This window comes from Carcharhinus amblyrhynchos, chromosome 31, assembly GCF_965287045.1.
Source record: "Carcharhinus amblyrhynchos chromosome 31, sCarAmb.v2.hapA, whole genome shotgun sequence".
In the NCBI taxonomy this organism is placed as follows: Eukaryota; Metazoa; Chordata; class Chondrichthyes; order Carcharhiniformes; family Carcharhinidae; genus Carcharhinus; species Carcharhinus amblyrhynchos.
In genome coordinates this window covers 6620595-6644883 of record NC_137354.1, presented here as the reverse complement: position 1 = coordinate 6644883, position 24289 = coordinate 6620595, and the positions used below count along the sequence as shown (strand labels likewise).

The 24289-nt window shown below is 42.4% G+C and overlaps 1 protein-coding gene across 2 annotated transcripts in view; it reads left to right on the top strand.

Annotated features, from left to right (window-relative positions):
• micu1 (mitochondrial calcium uptake 1) overlaps window positions 1-24289 on the top strand; it is a 94756-nt gene that overhangs the window by 42166 nt on the left and 28301 nt on the right. Inside the window, exons 4-7 of one of the 2 annotated variants that reach the window (XM_080215631.1) lie at window positions 473-635; window positions 6147-6190; window positions 9842-9880; window positions 20190-20304. In XM_080215631.1, the coding sequence (XP_080071757.1) occupies window positions 473-635; window positions 6147-6190; window positions 9842-9880; window positions 20190-20304 (361 nt within the window). The remainder of the gene's footprint in view (window positions 1-472; window positions 636-6146; window positions 6191-9841; window positions 9881-20189; window positions 20305-24289) is intronic. The other variant, XM_080215632.1, reaches the window with a different exon arrangement.

Sequence of the window (24289 nt, the reverse complement as noted above, 5' to 3'; positions counted from 1 at the left end):
CCGGGTTCAATTCCCAGCTTGAGTCAGTGTGGAGTTTGCACATTCTCCCCGTGTCTGCATGGGTTTCCTCCGGCTGCTCTGGTTTCCTCCCACAGTCCGAAAGACTTGCTGGTTAGGCGCATTGACCGTGCTAAATTCTCCCTCAGTGTACCCGGACAGATGCCAGAGTGCGGCAACTAGGGGATTTTCACTGTAACTTCATTGCAGTGTTAAGGTAAGCATACTTGTGACATTAATAAACAAAGAAAGTACCACATCAGTATAAAATCATAGGGATATTTTTAGTCGTTTGGCATTCCGGATATCGGGGAACATGTTCCTTCTCTATGAAGCAATGTTCAAACCAAAGGATGAAGTGTTTTGTTTTGAGATTTTGTTGGAGCAATGCGCTTTCATGTTCAACAATGAACTTTCCCTGCAGTGACCCATGAGAGAAGCTCTCGATTACAATTCACCTTGCCTTCCTTTTCAGGTGATGGAATATGAGAATCGAATTCGGGCTTACTCCACTCCAGACAAAATCTTCCGATACTTCGCAACACTGAAGATCATCAATGAGAACGGAGATTCCGAAGTCTTCATGACACCCCAAGATTTTGTTCGGTCGATTACACCAAATGAAAAGCAGCCAGAGAGTGAGTGAAAATTGCAAGGCAATTTTAGCATTCAACTCAGTTAATTAACTTTTAGTTAAAGGTTCTTCACGTGGTGATAAAACTTCTACATCGTCTACCGCCCAGTCTTCAGGCAACATAGTTTGAATTCTAATTTTGCCTTTAGCACTCAGATTACAGAGAGCTGTGTCTGAGTTGGTCACCTGTAGAATGGGGGCGGGGGTGGGGGGCAGAAACTGATAACCTTGTCAATGCAGTTGTGGAAAGAAATTCAAAGTATCTCTCCCTGCTCTCGATCTGTTATCGGATTAGCAGTATAGGCAGTGTCTTTTCTTACTGCCTGTACTTCACTTTGTGCACCAGCTGGAAGCTGATATAAATCTTGGCAGTTAAATGTAAGGATGCATCCTTCATTCACTTTTCATACAACAATATTTAGTCCAGGTGCCCTTTGTACTTTTGAACACCTAGGAGTGAATGAATAGGGCATAGATACGTACTTCCCACCATCTCTGCAGAGCAACAAATTGCAACAACAACTTTTTTTTTAAAGTCCCTTTAAACTTCTGTCCTTGGAAATCACGAGTAAGATTCAAGTTCTTCAGTCAAGTATAGTGAAATGGAAAATTACATCGAGATCCTATTGCCTAGCAGTCAAAATCCAATTTAATATGGGATGTGCTCAGTTACTCTCATGCTAATACCTTGGGGAATTAGTCTGTAGGTGAGTGATGATGTACGTTTGCTGCAGAACAAAATATCTTACACAGCTTTTTACCCTGGCACAGCAGAAGGAGCTATTCAAGCATATTCATAGGCTCTTTAGACTAATGAGCAGTAAGGTGAAATAAACTTTATTTAGAATGTAGTGATAATTATCAGAGGATTCTGTTCATCTTGGATCTTGCTACTTATTTGATTCTTCAGGCTGTGGAATTCTGAGAAATCATGGTTTGATTCCAATTTTTCATTTGAATTCTACTTGCAGTCCATGTTAGGCATTATAAAAGCACTCTTAAGTTCAGTAAGCAGTCTCACAACACCAGGTTAAAGTCCAACAGATTTATTTGGGATCATGGGCTTTTGGAGCACTGCTCCTTCATCAGGTGAGTCTTAAGTTCAGTGTATTTCCTGTTTTACTGATGGCTAGCCTGGGTGTGGAGAACAGATTTTATGGTTACGCTGCTCTGGTAGAGCTCTATTTGCACTAGTTGCTGCTCAGGAATTCCCTGCAGGGAAATGGTCAAAGGTTGCCACATCCTGAAATTGGAGATTTATTGATTCTGGAAGATTTTGAAGATTTGCAGCTATTTATAAATCCCAGCTGTTGCTCATGGTAGAGGCCAGGTTATCAGAAACGGCCTTTCTGCTTTTTTTTTGACATGTCCATCCAGGAATGGTAAACAACGCCTTAGCAAAACATAGGAGTGAGGAGCAGAAGTAGGCAAATTCAGCCCTTCGAGCCTGCTCTATTCAATTAAATCCTAGCTAATCTCTCCCTGATCTCAAATCCACCTCTCCAGCTGTTCCCTTTATCCCTTTTTTATTAGAGATATATCTGTCTCCTTCTCAAAACCATTCGGACTCCACCGCGCTAAGGGGCAGGAAATTCACCATCCTCTGCAAGAAGTCGTCCCTCCTCATCTCTGTTTTAAATCAACCTATACTTCTCAGCCTATACCTGTGGCCTCTTTTTCTACATTGCCCCATAAGAGGAGACATTTCGTCTACATTTACTTTATCAAACCCCTTTAAAATTTTATATACTTTGATCAGATCCCCTCTCATCCTTCTGAAAATGTAATATCCTTTCTGAAAGGTGGCTCCTCTGGCAGCCTAACACTGCCCAGCCTTGGTACTGCACAGGTATTAGACTAGTCTAGAATATGGAGGAGGGCATTCAGCCCACTGAGTCTGCACTGGCTCTTTTGAAGTGCAATGCAGCTAGTCCTACTCACCCTTCCTCTCTTCATGTTCCAGCAACTTTTCTCCTTTGAAACTGTATTGAAGGCTACTGAACCACTCAAACAGGCATTTTAAATCCTAAAGTGAAATAGCTGGAAAACTCAGCAGGTCTGACACCATCCGGGCAGAAAGAAATAAAGTTAACAAGTCCAATATGACTCTTCTTCAGAACTTAGGAGTTCCAAATCTTTACGATCCTTTCTTTGCCTTTTAGCTTTTCCCATGTTAAATGGTGTAGCCGCAATGCTCATTACTCTTTTGTATCAACCATCATTTTTTTTTCTCTGTATTTGGCCAGTGGTGTCATAGCCAAATACCCTTCCTCCTGCTAAACCTCTCCATTTACCCAGGCTGGAAACCAGCACGGATATATCCTGGCTTGCCTGAACCAGTGGCTGGGTTTCTAGATCCAAACTTGAGCAGCACGGTGGCACAATGGTTAGCACTGCTGCCTCACAGCACCAGGGACTCGGGTTCAATTCTGGCCTTGGGTGGCTGTCTGTGTGGAGTCTGCATGTTCTCCTCATGTCTGTGTGGATTTCCCACAGGTGCTCAGGTTTCCTCCCAGAGTCCAAGGATGTGCAAGTTAGGTGGATTGGCCATGGTAAATTGCTCCTTAGTGTCCCAAGGTGTGTAGATTAGATGGATTGGCCATGGTAAATGTGTGGGGTTACAGGAATAAGATGGGGGAGAGGACCTGGGTAAGTTGGTGCAGGCTCGATGGGCTGAATGGCTTTCTTCTGCACTGTAGGGATTCTATGAACCACTCATTGCTTAAAAAATCCTCCTCCTATATTGCTTTTGTCAATCATCCTTAAATCTGTGCCCTCAGTGAATGAACCCTTCGCCGTTGAAAATAATTTTAAACCTTTCATGATTTTAAATACCTCAAATCTCTTAGCCTTTCTCCTCGGCTTTAAGTCTTGGAATGGAGTGTAAAAATTCTTAGTTTCTAATATTGAGCGTACTCCCTCTGCCATTATCTTGCTTTAAGTAATGGATCTACAAATACACAAGCTTCTGAAAAAGTTATGCAAGTAAAATGGACAAGTTTGGTATGTAAATTTTCTGCCCCTGAATTATTCGTACAGCACAAGAGGAAGTCAGAGTAACTTGATCATCTGTCATGTTTAAGTATTACAGCTCAAAAGTGCTTTCAGCTTACCTCAGTGTAAGAATTTCTCACTATTCCTTACAAACACATGATTGTTGTTGGGTTATGTTGGTTTTCTGAGACTCTGGCATATTTTGTACGTTGTTACTGCTTTTGTGACATTGCCCTTCATTATGATTGCACCTGCATTGATGGAGGTATCAGTGTCAGTTTTAAGAGCTTTGCTTTTTAATGCATTATTGCCACCCAGCTTGCCAGGAAATGTGGCATTGGCATGGCCAAGGCAATGAGCATTTAGATTTGGCTAAAGCAACTGACTGGTTTACTAGCACCACTGAGGGTTCACAAGTACCTACTTGATGTGATCTTATTAAATTAGAACTCTCAGTAAACCTCTTCTGATATCTGCTAAATTCTTCAGCTTACAAGTGCACTTGTAAGCTGTCATTATTAAAGCACTGGCTAGAATGTAATCTTTATTTGTAGTGTAGTTGCACTGAAACATGCCTGCCTTTTACAATTAAATACTAGAATCATAGAATCGCTACAGTACAGAAGGAGACCCTTCAGTCCATCGAGTCTGCACTGACACAGCATTTTACCAAGGCACATCTCCCCCCACTGCCCTATCCTCGTAACTCTGTGCATTTACCATGGCTAATACACCTAACCTACACATTTTAGGATACTAAGGGGCAACTTAGCATGGCCAATTCACCTAACTCTCACATCTTTGAAGTGTGAGAGGAAACTGGAGCACCCGGAGGAAACCCAAACAGACATGGGGAGGATGTGCAAACTCTACACAGTCACGCAAGGTCAGAATGGAACTTGGGTCCCTGGCGCAGTGAGGCAGCAGTGCTAACCACTGTATGCTACAATTCATCCAGGACTTAACTGCCTCCACACACATTCTGTCCCAAAAATGTTGAATTGGCAGGAAAACTGTTCTAATCCCAACTTTTGTCAGTTCAGCTTCTCACCTGAATCTCCACACTCTGTGCACTGCAGAGGTCCCAATCCCGGGGGGGTGGGGCCTATTCGCGCCAGAGTTTGACAATTCTGGAACTCTGCGCATGTGCAGTGGCCCCGATCTGTCAGTCTCCCTGTCTGCTGGCCAGCTCAATAATTGGCCAGACTGGGAGCCCCCCGCAGTGTTGCCCCTCAGCTCCCCCAGCAGTGGTGATCCTCCTCACCCCATCAGACCACTCCCCCCCCCCACCGAACACCCCAAAACAAGGAGGCAGTTCATGCCGCCCCAATCGCCACCCTTATTCTGTCCCAGACCGATCCTGTCTGCAGAGGGGCAGCGGGACCCTCACCCTGGCCCCATCCACAATAGGCCCCACCCCCTTGGCACTGCCCAGTGGACAGTGCTAAAGTGTCCCCTGGTCACAGGCACTTTGCCCTTCGGGCAGTGCTGGGCGCACAGGATGGCATTACCAGGTTGCCCATGTCCAGGGGGCACCACCCCCTGCTCTTAGACTCCAGTTGTCCCCATTTCATTGCGGCAGGGTCTTCCGCGAGTTCCCTGAACGTGGGGAGCTAGTCTGAATCCTGCCGGAATGAAGTACTCTTGGCGGGGATGGGAGATACAGTTGGGACCTGAAAGTTCCCGATAATGAACTAATAAACATATTTAAAGTGCATTTTAAAAATATTTAAATTACTTACCTGCCTTGCTGCTGGTTTCCTGCGTGGTCTGACTGGCAACTGTTTGCCAGTTCTGGGAGATGCATGTGCATTCCCAGCGTATGCGCAAATCCCGGTTCAAGGCCGGCGAAATGCATCTCCCACCTCGACCTGTCAGAACAGTTGCAGGTCGCGATGGGAGAATCATGGCCCTGGTTTCTGACCCCCACCCATCCACTGACATACCAGTCCCCAGTGCATAGACTTCAAGCCCTTGTCCTGTTGGCAATCGAACAGTGACTTTGCTGTGCACTACCATTGCAGTCTCCCACAATTTTATCTCCCACTTTTCACACTCCACTCATCTGAGTCTATGCTGTTGTTCATTATTGCTGCCCTAAATAGTGATTAAACTTAGCCTTTGTTTGCTTAACAACATCTTTGACTTTGTGATGTTAAAGCACACTGTTCCATTTCACTGGGAGAATACATTGTGCATTGTATGGCAAAAACACTTCTATCCTCAAAACAGTGTATCATCTAACATGCCAGGAGCAACACATGAGAGATCTCCCAGCAGTGTATGTTCTGAAAACTATATCAATATCACCTGACAAGTTAGAACCACTTTTTGAAAATCATTTGTTGTAAAGTGAAAGGTTTGAAATGAGTTTTCAATTACAATTATAATGTCTCCAGGGTAGTCAACAGATGTATGATTAGCTGAGGATCTGAATTAATAAATCAACAGCAAGCTGATGGAGAATTGCATAGTGATTTTTAATCATAACCCACTCTCTCTCTCTCTCTCTCTCTCACAGATCAGGGACTGGACCAGTTCATTGTGAAACGATACGATGGGAAGGTTAGTGTCACCATATTGCCTCGCATGTTACGTAGCTGTCATCTAGGTGTTTGGCTCTGGGTTCATAGCAAAAGTAGTTACTGCACTGGCCTAGTGCGCATCTTATGTAAGCAAAGGAAAATGAGGATGAATCATATTGAGGTTTACTTGCAATACCTTGTGCACGATCTGTGTATAATATATAGTAGATGAAATATCCCAGTGATCAAGTAAAGTCCATTTCCAGATAAACCTGTTGTGATTCTAATGTTTCTGTTTATTTGATGTAACTAACACTGTTTCTTCAGCAGGCAAAGTTCTTCATTGCTTTATCAACAGCCATTCACACTCTTTGTCGAGCAGTACAATAATGTGTAATTCAATCCTCCACTGTATTCATGATCACAGCATAGGAAGGCATCTTAGCACACGGCTAGGAACAAGCCTGCTAGCAAGCTGTCAACCATCCCATTGTTATCTTCTGGGGCCCAAGTGCATGACTGAGGGAGACTGTTGAGATCTGGAATATAGCTGCAGAAGAGAGCACATGGCCTCATTGCAGGACAATATAAAATGAAATTTAACTTCTCTCCCTTCTGTTTCCATTCTTCTGAAATAATCAGCCCAAAAGTTGTACTATCTTATTTGTTATGACGCAAGATTAGGCTAAATCACCAAATAAACGACTGGAACGCTGCAGGAGATGGAAAGAGACAGCAGATAGATTGGTGGAGTCTTTTTCAGTCCTAAGACCAGGTCAACAGATATTGTTGACATCCACTTTATTTCCTTCAGGTTGCATTCTCTCCTCAGTTACGAACAGGGGCCTGGTGACTCATTAATGTCACAGAGACTGGATAAACTGAGGAAACATTTTCTCTTAATTTTTCAATATCCTACTTTTTTACTAATATTTTTATTCCCAAAAGTTCTCTCCCTCCTTCCCTGGACGGTATTGACTCTTTACTGGAATTAAGTTTTCTGTGTACCAGGTGTCCTCTGAATGGTAATTATTAGAGGGTAACATGACATTGTTTGGCTCTTGTTTCTAATATTGCATTTATGCCCCTCTGGTCAACAGACTATTCGTGTGTGGTCCCTGGAATGGTGCTTATCCCCTCCTGCACCCCCTCTCTTAACTTGCTCTCCAGAATTCCTGGTTCCTGTCTGGCCAATGTCAGAAGAATCAACATATGTGGACAGTACATGAAGGCAGTTGGGGGTTGAGCTTTTCATGGAGTTAGGTGAGGACATGACTATTATGGATGGCGAGGGAGGGTTTGTGCCCATTGTTGAGAGGATAAAGGAAGGGGGCCAATGTTTGTCAGGAGCGAGGGGGCTGAGCAATTTAGGAGGCGAGAGAGGAGTGGGGTGAACATTGTTGGGGTGTGAGGGGAGTAGCACCATCGGTGAGGTGATGCTGTGCAGTTTCGGAGGTTGAGAGCTCCATGTAAAACAAAGCAAGTCAGTGAACTGGACACAGATCTCAGGGGCCGAAAGAGAAAATGCTGCAAAAGCTCAGCAGGCCTGGCAGCGTCTGTAAGGAGAGAAAAGGGCTGATGTTTGAAGTCCAGGTGATCCTTTGTCAAAGCTGACAGACCTCAGAGGTATGTCTTCAGGTGATGATGAGAAAGGAGGACCTGGCTCTACATCTGGGAATTTGCCTCTGACTGTGTACATCCCTGCTGGAGCTGACATTGGAAGGTGCAAAGACTCCAGTGTAAAATGGTAAATGAGAAACTTCAATTCGAGTCCATGTCAAATGCACCCTCTCTAAAGATCTTGATTAATATCTTAAAAGTAATTATTTGAGAATAGGATATTTGATGCAATTGTAATATGTAGCCCACCACATTTTAGCAACATGTCTTTTAACAAATTTTTTCAAAAGGTAGCCTCGACAATTTAAAGTTTATTTTGCGACTGGCATTGTTCACTTAGGCTGGCCCACAATTCCTAAACAAATACTGGCTGTTTAATATGTTTGTTTTAAGTTGATTGTTGAGCATTTTCCAGGAACAACAGCAATTAGGAAGTAGTTCCCCTTGACGTTTTTCCTGTATGTGCTATAATTTATCTGTGTATATTGTTAATGTGTACATCACAAATTAATTTTACCCACCAGTGCATTCATGTATTTGTTGACGCTAGCCCAGTTGTACCTGCAGTGATGGATGTGTTGTAATGGCCTAATATTTTATCTTTTGCAAACAGATGAATCGCTGTTTTATATTGTGTTGAAGTTTGATGGATGTGTTCTCTCTCTATGCATGTATGGCAGTGTCACCGGTCTTTTGGTATTAATGTTATCCTTTGTTTATTCTTCCTGCAGGAGCTATCCAGTCACTTGGGCTCTCTCTAAGTTTTCAAAATGTATTTTGATAACCCCTCAGGGAATAATTTACTCCAGTTTTTATGCTGAGTATTTTGAGGCAGAATTAGCAAAGTCCACTATTTCACATTGCACAGGATTTTTTTTTTAAACCAATTGTATAACAACATCACTCATGCTCAAAGGCTTAAAACTAGAGATCTGTGGCTATGTGGTGGTATCATTTCTTCTATTTGGCAATGTTAACGAAATAAAGAAAACACAGATTGCCTGCTTTATTCCGAAAGCAACCTGTTATCTAAAAGTGAACGTGATTAGAGAAGAACTTTAGCAGCTTTTATAACTTGTATCCTTCCCTCGACAAAGCTGGTGAGGACAAATCAGAACTAGACTTGCCATAAAAACCCAACTGTTTCAGCAGTGCGTTCCAGGAAAAGCAGTGTGCCATGACTACCCAGTCTGGTCTGAAAGAGTCTCACGGCAGCTACAATCTCTTGTCTTTGGCTACGCACAGAGTTTATCCCTCGACTTCCTTGGTGTCACTATATCTGGTCTGATTTCAAACAGATCTTTCGGATTTGTTCTCATTGATACTCCCTCCCAGAAGCTCTGTTTTCCCTTCGATGCCAAGTTCTTCTCTTTTCATAGAATCCTACAGTACAGAAAGAGGCCATTTGGCCCATCAAGTCTGCACTGACCACAATTCTATCCAGACCCTATCCACATAACCCCATGTCTTTACCCTAGCTAGTCCCCCTAACACTAAGAGGTAATTTAGCATGGCCAATCCACCTCACCCACACATCTTTGGACTGTGGGAGGAAACCGGAGCACCCGGAATAAACCCACGTAGACATGGGGAGAAGGTGTGTCAATGTCTTTTCTCTGTAAAACCCAAATCAGTCTTGGACCTGAATACTACTCTCATTGGTAGGGAAACTCATCCAACCTCAGTCTAGCTACCCTCACTCCCATTGCTGCATCCTGATCAACCTTTCCTTTTTTCACTCTTTTCACTCTTTTCAGCAATGTTCACCCTCTCCTGAACTGATTGGAAAAAAAAAACAGCACTGTTGTATTTTCACAAACCAACAGTTGCAATTATAATCGACTGCTGGCTCTACTCTGACAATTCTTTGTTATGCTACAACCTCATGGCTACGCGTTCTCTCTGGACACTTGTATTGCAGTCTCACTGGCCTTCCCATCACTCGGAGTTTGCTGCAGTCTCACATTCCCTGTTCTTTTCATCCGCAGGTGGATTGAGTTTAACCACAGGTTAACTTTTATCTTTACAGGTATACTATAGTTTCACTGTGGCTGTTTTTTTTTCCCTACAGATGTGTGGCAGTCTCCATATGGCTGTTGTTTCTCTACAGGTACACTGCCATCTTATTGCTGCTGCTCTATAGGTGCAATGTAGTCTGTTAGACTGCATTGCATTTACTAGAGAGTTGTAAAAATAACAGTAAGATCTCATATAAAGCACACTGTGCATGTGCTTGGGTCACTTCTGCAGGTGTATTTTCTAATTATGAACATTTTCCTGGACAGGAATATTGTGGGTGATACATTTTAAACAAGAAGCATATTGGCTGCTGCCTGCACTCTAACACTAAAATGTTTTGACTAATATTTGTTAACGTTCTGTGAGTCCTTGTGTGTTTCATCTGCCAAAGTTTTAACATTGTCAGCTTACCAGGTCAGGAGCCTAACCATCTCAACCAACCTGCTGTCAGCTTAAGTGTTGATGTAGCCATTAACCGTTTCTTATTTTCTGTCTGCTGTGTTGCTTAATAATCATTCAATGTACTGTAATTTTGTGATGTAACCAGACCCCCATTTTCTTCCCTCCTCACCACATTCTGAACCACACTCCCCACTCGTCAGGATTTCTGGCAGGTATGAGGTGTCTGAGCATGTGCATAACCCAGTATGCACCTCAGCGTTTACCATGCTCTCTTCCGTAGGATGTCCACCTCCCTTCAATCACCATCTCCCCATCCCTCGCCCCCTTATTCCTGACTGGATTGTCCTAGCATGCTATGTTGCAAGTGCCTGAGACGCCAGGAAAGACTGATCGATTAAATTAAAATGATTTTCACACTGCTCTTCATTATGAATGCACATCTATAATGAATATTATGAATAGGGAGTGACATGGTGGCACAGTGGTTAGCACTACTGCCTCACAGGGCCAGGAACCCAGGTTCAATCCCCAGCTTGGGTCAGTGTCCGTGTGGAGTTTGCACGTTCTCCCCATGTCTGCATGAGTTTCCTCTAAGTGTTCTGGTCTCTTCCCATCGATGGAAAGGTATGCTGGTTGTACAGGCGCTGGAGTGTGGCAACTAGGGGATTTTCACAGTAACTTCGTTGCAGTGTTAATGGAAGCCTATTTCTGACTCTAATAAATAAACTTAATACTCTGTGGGAATTCTAATTACCTCCTTGCTCAGCAGCATAATCTCGCTCAGTGGTTCCAAAGGTTATCTGCATAATGGCCAATCTTTGTGCTTTTTGTTTAGTAGAAAATTTAGGGTATGAATGTAACAAGTACACTGATTGCAGAGAGAAAGATAAGTTTAATTTGCATGTTACTTTGTCATGCTGCTCAGAAATTTCCCAAACTAATCAGTTATGCAGGTGATTACAGGACCATTTTATGCACAGCAAGTTCTGCACCAATGTCAATGAGATAACTCATCAGATAATGTATGCAAGAAATGCTGGAAATATTCAGCAGGTCAGGCAGCATCCATGGAGAAGGAAAAACAGAATTAATGTTTCAAGTCTGCGACCCTTCATCAAAACTGGAAAATGTTATGTATACGACAGATCTTCAGCAAGGTGCAGGGAAAGCAGGAAAGAACAGGAGGAGAAGCTGGGTTGATTTAAGTGACAAAAAGGGATAGTTGAGCAAGGTGAAAGTAGGTGGTAATGGGACAGAAGATGGGGTCTAGGGGAAGAGGCAAAGCGCAGCAGGATCAATACCAGAAGCAGCTATCCAAGGAAAAGAATGGAATGATTAAAATTTGAAATTGTTGCACTCAGTGTTTAAAGCGGTTAATCAAAAGGTGAGGTGCTGTCGTTGAGCCTCATTGGAACAGTGAAGGTTGAGGACAGAGTGGGAGTGACTCAGTGAATTAGATAAACTTACAATGTCACTTTGTTTTGTGTGGTTCAGGGAAAATTGTTGCCCAGGGCACTAATTGGGGTCTGTTTTTCAGGATCTTACGTAGAGCCAGGGAAGAAACTGTAGCACCATGGAAACATAGAATCCCTACAGTGCAGAAGGAGCTCATTCTGTCCATTGAGTCTCCACTGACACTCAAGTGCACCTTACCCAGTCCCACCCCCAGCCCTATTCCTGTAACCGTTGCATTTACCATGGCTAATCCACCTAACCTACACATCTTTGGACACTAAGTGGCAGTGCAGCATGGCCAACCTACCAAACCTACACATCTTTGGACATTAAGTGGCAATGTCGCATGGCTAATTCACCTAACCTGCACATCTTTGGAGTGTGGGAGGAAACCGGAGCACCCAGAGGAAATCCACACAGAGATGGGGGAGAATGTGCAAACTCCACACAGTCACCCAAGGCTGGAATCAAACCCTGGTCCCTGGCACTGTGAGGCAGCAGTACTAATCACTGTGCCGCCATGACGCCCATGGTCAGGTGTTATGGGACACACTCTACCTTTTATTAAGGTGCTGAATGCAAATTGCATACCTAATATATTTGAAATACTTGCAGTAAATGTTTGTATCTCAGGAGCAAAGTATTGATATGTCTATGGTTGCTGCAGTGCTGCTGCAAAAGTAAATTCCAGGGTTAATGTTAGAATCTCAGTCTCTATTTGAGTTTTTTTACTCTGTTTACCTTTGGGATTTAACTGAAGAATTTCAGAGAACAAAGAACAGTGCAGCACAGGAATGGACCCTTCGGCCCACCAAACCTTCGCCAATCACGTTGTCCTATCTAAACCAACCACCTGTATTCCACTATTCCCTGTCTGTCCATGTGTCTATCCAGATAAATCTTAAATATTGCTAATTTGTCTGCCACAACCACCTCACTTGGCAGTGCATTCCAGGCCCCCACCATCCTCTGAGTAAAAAAACTTTTCTCGTACATCTCCACTGAACCTTTCTCCCCACCTACCTTGGACTTGTGTCCGCTTGTAATGTCATTTCTGCCCTGGGAAAAACTTCCAACTGTTCACCCTATCTATGCCCCTCATAATTTTATAAACTTCTATCACCCCCTCAACCTCCATCTTTCCAGGTAGATCAATCCCAGTTTATTCAACTTCTCCTCATAACTAATACCCTCCATACCAGGCAACATCCTGGTAAACCTTTTCTATACTCTGTCCAAAACCTCCACATTCTTCCGATAGTGTAGCGACCAGCCTTGGACACAGTATTCCAAATGTGGCCTAACAAACTTTTTATATAACTAACTTAATTTGCCAATTTTTATACTTAATACCCTGGCCAATGAAGGCAGGCACGCCATATGCTTTCTTCACCACCTTTTCTCCTTGTACTGCCACTTTTAAGGATCTGTGGAACTGTACTCCCAGATCTCTCTGTGTCTCTACGCTCCTGATGGTTCTGCCATTTGTGTTTTAGCTCCCACCTGAATTGGACTTAACAAAATGCATCACCTCGCATTTGTCTGAATTAAATTCCATCTGCCATTTCTTGGCACTATTTTCCAGCCTATCTATATCCTGCTGTATTGCTTCAGAACAAACTGCACTTCAGCATAATGTCAGACATAGAGAGGATGAAGATAACTTCGGATTCTTTTTATGTAGAATAGAAATTATGGTAGCAAGGGAATCCTGAGAACCCTGGTCCCAGTTAGCAAGCTCAGAGTAGCAGGGAGATAGTGGAATTTTTTTTTGAGGTAAGTTAGTCATAACCATTTCAGGGTAACAAAACACTTGAGGATAGAGGAAGAGGAAGCTGTTAAAGGTTTGTCCACAATGGTAAAGATGTTGGCCACATGCCTTGCTCTAACTGACTCAAACTCTTAATGGGAACTACTAGGAAGGACCTAGAATTATAGAATCCCTACAATGCGAAAGGAGACTAATTGGCCCATTAAGCCTGCACTGACAACAATCCCACCCAGGCCCTATCTGCGTAGCCCCACATATTTACCCTGCTAATCTCTGGGACACTAAGGGGCAATCTAGCATTGCCAGTCCACCTAACCTGTACATCTTTGCAGCAGTCCGCTGTTGAAATTAATACCTGGAAAAAATATCTGACTAACATATGTATAACCCTTTCTTAACGTGGAATAAGATTGCCAAACGTTGCATGAAGCTGCTACCAAGGAAGAGGAGACTTGCACATGTATATGGTGTGAGGCCTGTGTGCAGGAAATTAGTTTTGCTATTTCCGTTTACTTTGATAACATTTGGAGATTGGGGAATATTGATGCTTTCCCTCCGACCAAGTGAAGTGTTAGGAGTTATGATAGGGTAGATTGCAGATGAACACTGAAAAATCCACGCTCTGTCAAACTCAAGTGATATAAGTCTGTCTTCACCAGGGGACCTTGTGCTGCTCTGACCCAGAGGACTTGTTGGACAGAAGTGGCTTTTCTTTGAAGTCCAGGCTGTAATCTACATCCAAGATTTGGCAGACAAACTGCTCAAGGGTGTCAGTGAAATCCTGGAAATGAAGGCATATAAATTTATTGCTAGCACTCTCTCCAATCCAGTAAAAGGTCGCTACAAAATCATATACTGCACGGATAAAACTAAAGCAGTTTTGCACTTTTTCTGGGAGCCTCAAGGTTTAATCAGTGCCCTTCTGTCCCCCTCTATTATTTACAATGCTATAACTATAACAGCAGTAAGCCTTTAGAAAACAGAAGCAAACTTTTATGTCTGTGGACTCTGCAGTTCAACGGTAGAAAACTGTCAGAGCTAAAGATTCATAAAACAGAATAAAAATGTCCCTGGAGAACAGAAAAGAGATACAAACAAATCAAGGGAACCGTTTAAAATCTGAACGTTCCTTGAAGGAGTCAGCAGGAGCAGCAACACAGAATACAGAATATTTTCAGTTAAATTGGAACGATTAATGACATCAGATGATGCATGAAAAATCCTGCAGTCGTTTTGCTTATGCCTAGCAAGCACTACCCTCTTCTAGTTTCTGTTTACAGTGACATATTGCCATGTTAAATTTGTACATGGCTGGCTTTAGATTGCATCCTCGACCATATTTTGAGTGAACCAAAACTGTTGTAATCTGCATTCCATTGGAGGTGAAACTACGTGATCATCACCTTCAAGTGATCAAATTTGTAATTGTAAAATTTCACTGGTTCCAAGATTCATAACTCTACTTTGCAACTGACTGTAGTGCAAACTTGACTGCAGCACCAAGAAGGTTGACCACCAACAGAGTGGCCTCCCAATTGTATTCCTTATTCAAATGGTGAGAGACAGCGGAATGCTGAATTCAGAGGGTTCTGTGTGTCCTTGGATATGAACCCCTAATGGTTGGCATGCAGGTACAGCAAGAACTAGGAAGGCAAATGGAAAGTTGGCCTTTACTACAAGGGGATGGAGTATAAAAGTAGGGAAGTCTTGCTACAACTACAGGCCATTGGTGAGACTGCACCTGGAGTACTGTTTACAGTTTTGGCCTTCCTCCATAAGGAAAACTTAATTGCATTGGAGTGGTTCAGAGAAGGTTCACTAGGCTAATTCCTGGGATTAAGGGGAATCCGGATCATGAGGAACAGTTAAGCAGCCTGGATTTTTACTTATTGCAGTTTAGAAGAACGAGAGTTGATCTTATTGAAAGATATAACATTGTGAGGGAGCTTGGCAGGTAGATGCTTAGAAAATGTTTCCACTCGTGGGGACTCTAGAACTAGGGGGCATAGTTTAAAAATAAGGATCTTGCATTTACAATCAAAGGTGATGAGGATTTTTTTCTCAGAGAGCCTTTGGTCTATAGGATTCTCTTCCGTAGAAAGCAGTGAAGGCTGGGTCATTGAGTTTCAAGGCTGAACTTTTATTTTTTCATGGAATGTGGGCGTCACTGGCTAGGTCAGTATTTATTGTCCATTCCTAATTGCCTTTGAGAAAGTGGTGGTAAGCCACCTTCTTCAACCTCTGTAGTCCATGTGAGGCAGTTCCACAGATTTTTGATCAACGAGGGAGACGAGAGGTAGCGGGGATAGGCAAGAAAGTGGAGTAAAGACCATAATGGGGAAGTGATGACTTGGTGGTATTATCCCAGGACTATCAATCCAGAAACTCAACTAATGTTCTGGGGACCCAAGTTCAAATCCTGCCAAAGCAGATGGTGGATTTTGAATTCAATAAAAAATATCTGGAATTAAGAATCTACTGATGACCATGAAACCATTGTCAATTGCTGTAAAAACCCATCTGGGTCACTAATGTCCTTTAGGGAAGGAAATCTGCGGTTCCTATCTGGTCTGGCCTACATGTGACTCCAGAGCCACAGCAATGTGGTTGACTCTCAACTGTCCTCTGAAATTGCCTGGCATGCTACTCAGTTGAAGGGCAGCTAGAGATGGGCAATAAATGCTAACCCAGCCAGTGAAGCCCATGTTCCATAAATTCATTTTTAAAAGATCAGATCAACCATGATGTTACTGAATGGCTGAGCAGACTGATTGAACCAAATGGTCTACTCCTGCTCCTATTTCTTATGTTCTTATGATGAGCACTGTAAAGGATCATTTCAATGTTATGTTGAGGCTGAAGCTACATTTATTAATTAAATATATTCTTTGCTTCTTATTTCGCATGGCTACTATGAATTGTAGGGGGTTAGGAAATAAGTGCCAAAGGAAGGAGTTCACAGAGCTGGTACTTATTAAGTTTTCAAAATACTGGAAAGCCACAATTAATTTTCAATATTTGTTTAGGGAACTGGAAAGCTTTTTTTATGGTATTGGAGATCAAGATGTTGAAGGCACAGCTTCTGTGGAGAATTAGCTGAAGATAAAAATAGTTATATTTTAATGATTTGCTGTGCTAAATTGTCATTGGAAAATGTAGCCCAGGAGCTCCGTATCAATCTGCAATATAATTAATTGAGTTTTTCAGCTAACCCACTTCACGACCCTCGCATAAGAAATTACAGCATCTTCGAGTATAATTTATGTCTCCCACACCATTGGAGGTGTGCAGTATTGCTTCTGGAAAACATTTAGCAATTAGCAATTTATATCAACTAGTTCTCCATCCTGAATGCCTCATCGTAAAACAGCAGTTTGCTCTCACCTTCCCATGAGTTTCCAGAAATTGCTGTATTTGCATATTAATTGCCAACAAAACTCACCTCCAAAAGTTGGGACTTGTACGTTATGTACGTACCTTTTTAATGATGAGATTTATAATCCTGAAATGCCACTCATGCTGTTCGGCCTGGAAAGGGATGGTGGAGTCTGATTCCAGGGATGGCGGTACTGATGTGTGAGGAGAGATTGACTAGGTTAGGATTGTTTTTGCTGGAGTTCAGACGAATGATGGGGGGGGAATCTCATAGAGACTTGTAAAATTCTAACAGGACTAGACAGGGTAGATGCAGGGGGAATATTCCCAATGGTGGGGGAGTCCAGAACCAGGGATCACAGTCAGGGTAGATCATTTAGGACGGAGCTAAGGAGACATTTCTTCAAGCAAAGAGTGGTGAGCCTGTGAAATTCATTACCACAGGAAGTAGATGTGCCAAAACTTTGAATGTATTCAAGAGCCGGCTGGATATAGCACTTGGGGCGAATGGGATCAAAGGTTATGGGGAGAAAGCAGGATTAGGCTATTGAGTTGGATGATCAGTCATGATCGTAATAAATGGCAGAGCAGGCTTGAAGGGCCAAATGGCCTCCTCCTGCTCTTCTATGTTTCTATATTTCTATTTCTACAGGTTTGAAATGGTTGTTAGACATTTTACAATGTTAATTTTGAAATGCAATGATTTTCTTGCTTTCTGTTCTGAGAGACGTTCTCTCTCTCTTAAACTAAATTTTTCCTCCTATTTTTCTCTTAGGGCAAATAAGATTAGAGCAATGAATGCCTGGCTCAAAGACTGGCCCAGTTCATGGGGCACTGGCAGCAGTCCTGTGGAAAGTGGGGGCCGTACCATTGGGACGGTCTACACCTGAGCTATGTTGGGATGAGTGTTCTTGCGAATTACATTACTAGAGGAGTAGAAAGGGTTTTAAACTAAATACTGGGGGTAAGGAATCAAATGTGGGAAGATGTGGTATATCAAAGAGTAGAGACAAGGTAAGGGAAGAAGACACTAATATGCAAATGATAGATCATGGCAGGAAGGGCCAGATAATACAAGTCTAAGAATAAACCACATGTGGGAATCGGTTCTGGGACCTCAACACCTTATAATTTATATAAATAATTTGGATGAAGGAACCCATGGTATCGTTGCTAAATTTGCTGATAACGCAAAGTAGGAAAGTAAGTTTTGAAGAGGACATAAGGGTACAAAATGATGTGGACAGATTATCTGGATGGGCAAAGATCAGGCACATTATACTCAATATGGAAAAATGTGAGGGAAACCAATAGATAAGATGAGAGGTTACAAAAATACTAAAGGACAAAACTTAAGGTTCTGTATCTGAATGCACATAGCCTTTGATACGAAACAGACAAACTGACAGCGCAGTCCAATATCCATTATAGAAACATGTCTGTAGGATGACAAATTTGGGTCTGAATATTATCTAAATGGTGAGAGATTGCAGAGCTCTGAAATGCAGAGGGATCTGGGTCTCCTAATTTCAGAATCACAAAAGGTTAGTGTACAGGTGCAGCAGTAATTAGCAAAGTTAATAGAATATTGTTGTTTATTGCTAAGGGAACCAAATGCAAGAGTAGGGAGGAAAGATGTAAATACATTGGAAGCAGTTCAAAATTTTTCTAAATTAATACCTGCAAAGGACAGATTGTCTATGAGGAAAGGCTGAATGTGAAAAAAGGTAAGGCAAAATACTCTGGGTGCTGGAATCTTTGAGCTGGATTAGTTTTAACTTGTACAGATCTGACCTAATGGACGATCTTACCCAATATCTGCAGATTGAATCTGACAACTTCCAATATTGAATTTAAAGGATTAATCGTTAAACTCCAGTTATATCTTTGAAAAGTGGAAGACACAGAATTTTAGGTTGAAAAGAACGTGCATTGCTTACAGAAACTATGATCAAGCGTTTTAACACAGAAAGTAACCAGAATGGGTAATGGAATGGTTGTTTTCAAAGGAGGTTGAAATGTGTAGGAGAGAATGTTTTGCTATGGTTGTATGGAACCTTGATTACGTAGCATGTGTAACACTGCATTCAGAATTGAGCATTGACCCTCAGGAAAGATAGATTTATCCTGGAGAAGGCACAGTGCCGCATCATCAGAATTATATCAAGAGTTGAAAGGATCAAGTAATGAGGACAAACTATTATCAACCTGGTTGTATTCCGTTGAGTTTAGGAGGTTGAGGGGTAACTTAACTGAGGAGTTTGAAATGGTAAAAGGATTTCAGTAGAGTAAATTAAAGAAAGTGCTTTGTCTAGTGAGGAGATCCAGAACAAGAGGGCAGAATTTTAAAATTAGAATCAGGCCGTGTGGAAGTGAAACCAGGAAGCACCTTTTTATTACCCTCACCCCGCCGCATCTCCCCTCCCCCCAAACACAATTAGAAATCAGGAATGTTCATACCAAGTTGTGGATGATGGATCAATTGAAATTTTCAAGACTAATTTTTGTTAGGTGAGCATTTCAAGGGATCTTGAACAAAATTGGTTGAATGTGAGTTGAGGTACAGAATTAGATATGACCTTATTGAATGGTGCAACAGACATGAGGGCTGAATGGCCCACTCCCTTGGTATGAACATGATGTTTCAAATCTCTGTTTGTAATGGAGTTTCCTTTTTTTTGGCATTGAGGCATCCCTCAATGTTAAGAACCTTTGGCGGCACAATAGCACAGTGGTTAGCACTGCTACCTCACAGTGCCAAGGACTGGGTTCGATTCCTAGCTTGGGTCACTGCCTGTGTGGAGTGTGCATGTTCTGTCCATGTCTGCGTGGGTTCCCTCCAGGTGCTCTGGTTTTCTCCCATTGTCCAAAAATGTATCGGTTAGGTGGATTGGCCATTTAATTGCCCCTTAGCGTAAGATGTCTATCTCAGGCAAATGCACGGGGTTATGGAGATAGAGCCTGGGTGGGGATTGTGATCAATGAAGACTCAATGGGCCGAACAGCCGCCTTCTGCATTGTAGGATTCTGATTCTATGACAGACAAGGTAAATGATATCCTTATAGCAGTGATCAGTCGGACTTTGGCGTGATATTTTGCTGCATTAGATATGTGAACCTGTCTGCAACAGTCTTTCCTGTTTTAAACATCACAGTGTTTATTGTGTGTCTGATATTGTGGCTCTTGCATGTTGCGTCCCCTCAACCCAATCCTTTGGCCTCAGCTTTTGCATTATTTGTATAATGAAATAAAGTCAATTCTATTCAATTGGCATTTCTTATCATCTTTGCTTGTGCTCTGCGTCTCCTGCAGTTTGATCCCAGGCCTGTATTTAATGGCCCAACAATCTCGCGGTTGGCGTCGCTATTCTGACTACTTTTCCATCTTCTTTGCTAGAAACTTTCCCATGGACGGGAGAAGTTTGCTGATGAGGACAGCATATTTTACACACTTGGCGAATGTGGATTGATTTCCTTCTCTGATTACATTTTTCTCACCACCGTTCTGTCCAGTAAGTATTTATTGACGCATTGTGACACACAACTCTCCTAGGAACAATCTATAACTAAAGAAATAGATCAATAAACTATATTTCACATCAGAAGCATCAAAACAGAACATGATTCAAAGCTGCCTTTTATTAATATTGCAATATTGCTGAAGTAGGTTTGTTTTTGTTTTGGATTTCCATACACAAATGGAAATGCTTTGTGATAATTTAACTCTTGAATTTTTGGTCTGTAATGTTTAATTTTACTTTGGTTTATTGGGGTGTGTAGAGGAAGAGGAGCAGGGATGAAAATTAGCGCTAGCCTTGAAAATCACAGGCACCATACAGTGTGTGTAAAGTGCCTGTCTTGAGAGGAGCATTATAGAGATGTCAAGTGGAATGGCAAACATTCATCCTGAACAGTATTTTTAAGTTATGACTCAATTAAAAAAGAATAGAACAGAGCATATGTATGGAAGCACTTAATTCAATGATCAGTGTCTGAAATAGTTGTCCAGGTGAGGTAGTTGAAGCAAAAATGTAGAATTATTTAAGATGAAAGTAGACGTTCTGTTAGGGATATTTAGCTCACCATGGAAAGAAGAGCTAAATGGTTCCTCACCAATCTACTGACTTTTGCATTTTCCATTTAACAGCTATCAATAAGGCATGATGCAGCCGGTTTACCTCCAGCAATGCTGTTTTCTTACTCTTCTTAGAATAACCTGGATGGGCATCACGGTGGCACAGTGGTTAGCACTGCTGCCTCACAGCGTCAGAGACCCAGGTCCGATTCCTGCTTGGCTTACTGTCTGTGTGGAGTTTGCACGCTCTCCCCGTGTCTGCATGGGTTTCCTCTGGGTGCTCCGGTGTCCACCCAAGATCCAAAGATGTGCGGGTTAGGTGCAAGGGCCATGCTAAATTGCCCCTTAGTGTCTCGGATGCGTAAATGAGAGGGATCAGTGGGGATAGAGTTTGAGTAGGATTGTTGTTGGTACCGATTCAGTGGGCCGAATGGCCTCTTTCCACACTGTGGTGATTCTAGGAACCTCTGCTCCATTCCTACAAACCATAATTTGCCAACCATATTGCCTCAATCAGTGGTTAGGATGAGTGAAGCTGAATTCAAGGTTGCAGCTTGAGGATGTTTAAAATGAATACACAGTTTGGTTTTAACTTTAGAGTACTAAAACAGAAAAACTACTTGTATCTGTAATGTCTTGCATTTAGAATTTGTTCCTAATTTATGCGATTATTATTAGATGCACAACTCTTATATACAGCATAATGAATACCATCTTGTTTCACAGCAGGTTTGTTCAGAGAACTAAATTGGGAGTTAATGCAGAAATGCAGAAGAGTTCCTGAACTCTAAAAGAAAATCTTATTCTCCGCTGGCTGATTACTGCAATTTTGCTAATTATTTATTGATGCTAATTTATGGCCTGATTCAGCAAATGCTATTCATGGAACTCTAAGATTACAGGGAAGAAATCAATAAGGCATGTCGTTTCAAATACCTTATTGGCATTTCCATAATTCTTTGTTATCTTTGCTCCTAGTTAAGAAAATCTAATTAGGTCTGCACATGAAAATTTATTTTGCTTGCTGCATCGTCACAAATTTGGGTAGGCCACCAAAGTGGTGATCAGGGTGGTGCAACCCGCTCTTAATCGCTGCAATCAGAGGAAGTGGTTTCTGTGGTCATATGCAAATACCCGCAAATATTCAGTCACTCAATCTCCCTGCAGGTTTCCCCGTCTAAACCGCCAAAGGAAAAGAGTGGTATTATTATTTGAGACATCACCTAATAAAATATAGGGCAGTGTGGTGGCACTGTGGTTAACGCTGCTGCCTCACAGCGCCAGGGACCTGGGTTTGATTCTCGACTTGGGTCAGTGTCTGTGTGTAGTTTGCACGTTCCCCCTCCGTGTCTGCCTGGGTTTCCTCCGGGTGCTCCGGTTTCCTCCCATAGTCCAAAGCTGTGCGGGTTAGGTGGATTGTCCGTGCTAAATTGCCCCTTAGTGTTGGGGGATATTTCCAGAACTGCAGAATAGAGTAGATGCTAGTAGTTATGGGGATAGGGCCTGGTTGGGATTATGGTCAGTGCAGACTTGATGGGCTGAGTGGCCTCTTTCTGCACTGTAGTATTCTATTCTAAGTCAGCAGATACTTGGCAGATCAGAGAAATGTTAAATTAGACACCTGTAGTCCCCATCAAAGACCCCATAAAGTTCAGAGATGTGACCTGAGATTTACTGTAGCCAGGTGGTTCATGGATTTAACCCTATTGCTCTTTGGTTTTGCAAGAAGTGACATTCCCAAGAACATTCAAGGAATCTCACTGCTCATGCTAATTTGATTATTTAAGTTGTTGTGTCAAATATTACTAATGCTGAAAAGCCAAGTACTTGTAGCTTGTTACACTGCAGCAGTACTTGTGCGCAGACTTGGAACTACCTACACTTTGACTCTCCAAACTGGTCTAAGCTCTCTGGACTTGGGTACATACTTAAGGAGGAAGCGTGTGAAATTCTGTAGCCTTGATTTCCCCACGCCTTATTTCAGAGGCTCTTAAATCCTTTTCCATACTTCAGTTTCCTTGCTGACCAAAAATCCCAAAGTCAGAATAAATTGCTCCAAATTGAGGAACTGCAGATTGTTGGTCCTGTGAGAATATCTTGATCTTTCTTCTGCAGTTAAATGCTGCCAGTTCTGTTCCAACAGTTGGAGGGCTTCCACCTGCTTATATTGGCATTTTAATTCCATGAACATTGATTGCACATTATATATGATGACATTTATACTGCAAATTAATCAGTTTGTATGGTACAGTGGTTAGAACTGCTGCCTCACTGCGCCAGGGACCGGGTGTGGAGTTTGCACGTTCTCCCCGTGTCTGTGTGGGTTTCCTCCAGGTGCTCCCGTTTCCTCCCACCGTCCAAAGATGTGCTGGTTAGGTGCATTGGCCATGCTAAATTCTCCCTCCGTGTACCCAAACAGGTACCGGAGTGTGGCAACTAGGAGATTTTCACAGTAACTTCATTGCAATGTTAATGTAAGTCTACTTGTGACTAACAAATAAACGTTCCTTTTTTGGTATTGGAGGAGAATACATCCAAATAAGGCAGAAATGTGAATTGTTCCAAGGTTAACAACTTTCACAGCCATGTATGTTTAGCCATCCATGCCAAACTGTTGCAATAGACCCTCACTTTTGAAGAAGTAGCTACTTACAACAAAGTAAATATCTGAGATGTCAGGTTGCAAATGACTTGTGAGCAAAGTGGACACAGAAGATGGCACAGTGGTTAGCACTGCTGCCTCACAGCTCCAGGGACCTTGGATTCTATTCCGGGCTTGAGTCACTGTCTATGTGGATCTTGCACATTCTCCCTGTGTCTGCGTGGGTATCCTCTGGGTGTTCTGGTGTCCTCCCACAATCCAAAGATGTGCAGATTAGGTTACTTGGACATGCTAAATTAACCCTTAATGTCACCAGACAGACAATGATCAAAGCCAGGAATCGAACCCGGTCACTGGTGCAATGATCAGTTAGAAGGATTAGCAGGGTAGCCAAGTGAGGGTGGGATTGGTGTCAGTGCAGACTCGATGGGCTGAATGGCCTCCTTCTGAACTGTAGGGATTCTATTTTTAAAAAAAAGGAGCTTATCAGTGTTGTTGGTGTGGAAAGACGCCCTTGGTGTTTAACAGCTATTTTAGTAATTATTTATCATAACTCTACGTGGCTTTTAGTGATGTACCCCATATGGTGGAGCAGGCAAATTGAACTTAGAAGCTGTGCAACATAAGGGCAACGTAACATAAAATTATAATGGGATATTGATAGTCCAGGTGATCAGGCAAAACTGCGGCAGATGAATTTCAATCTGAGCACATGTGAGGTTATTCATTTTGGACCAAAAAAAATCATAGTTTCCAGGTGGTATGAAGTTAAGTACACTAGATGTCCAAAGACTCTTGGGGGTCCAGGTGCATAGATCTT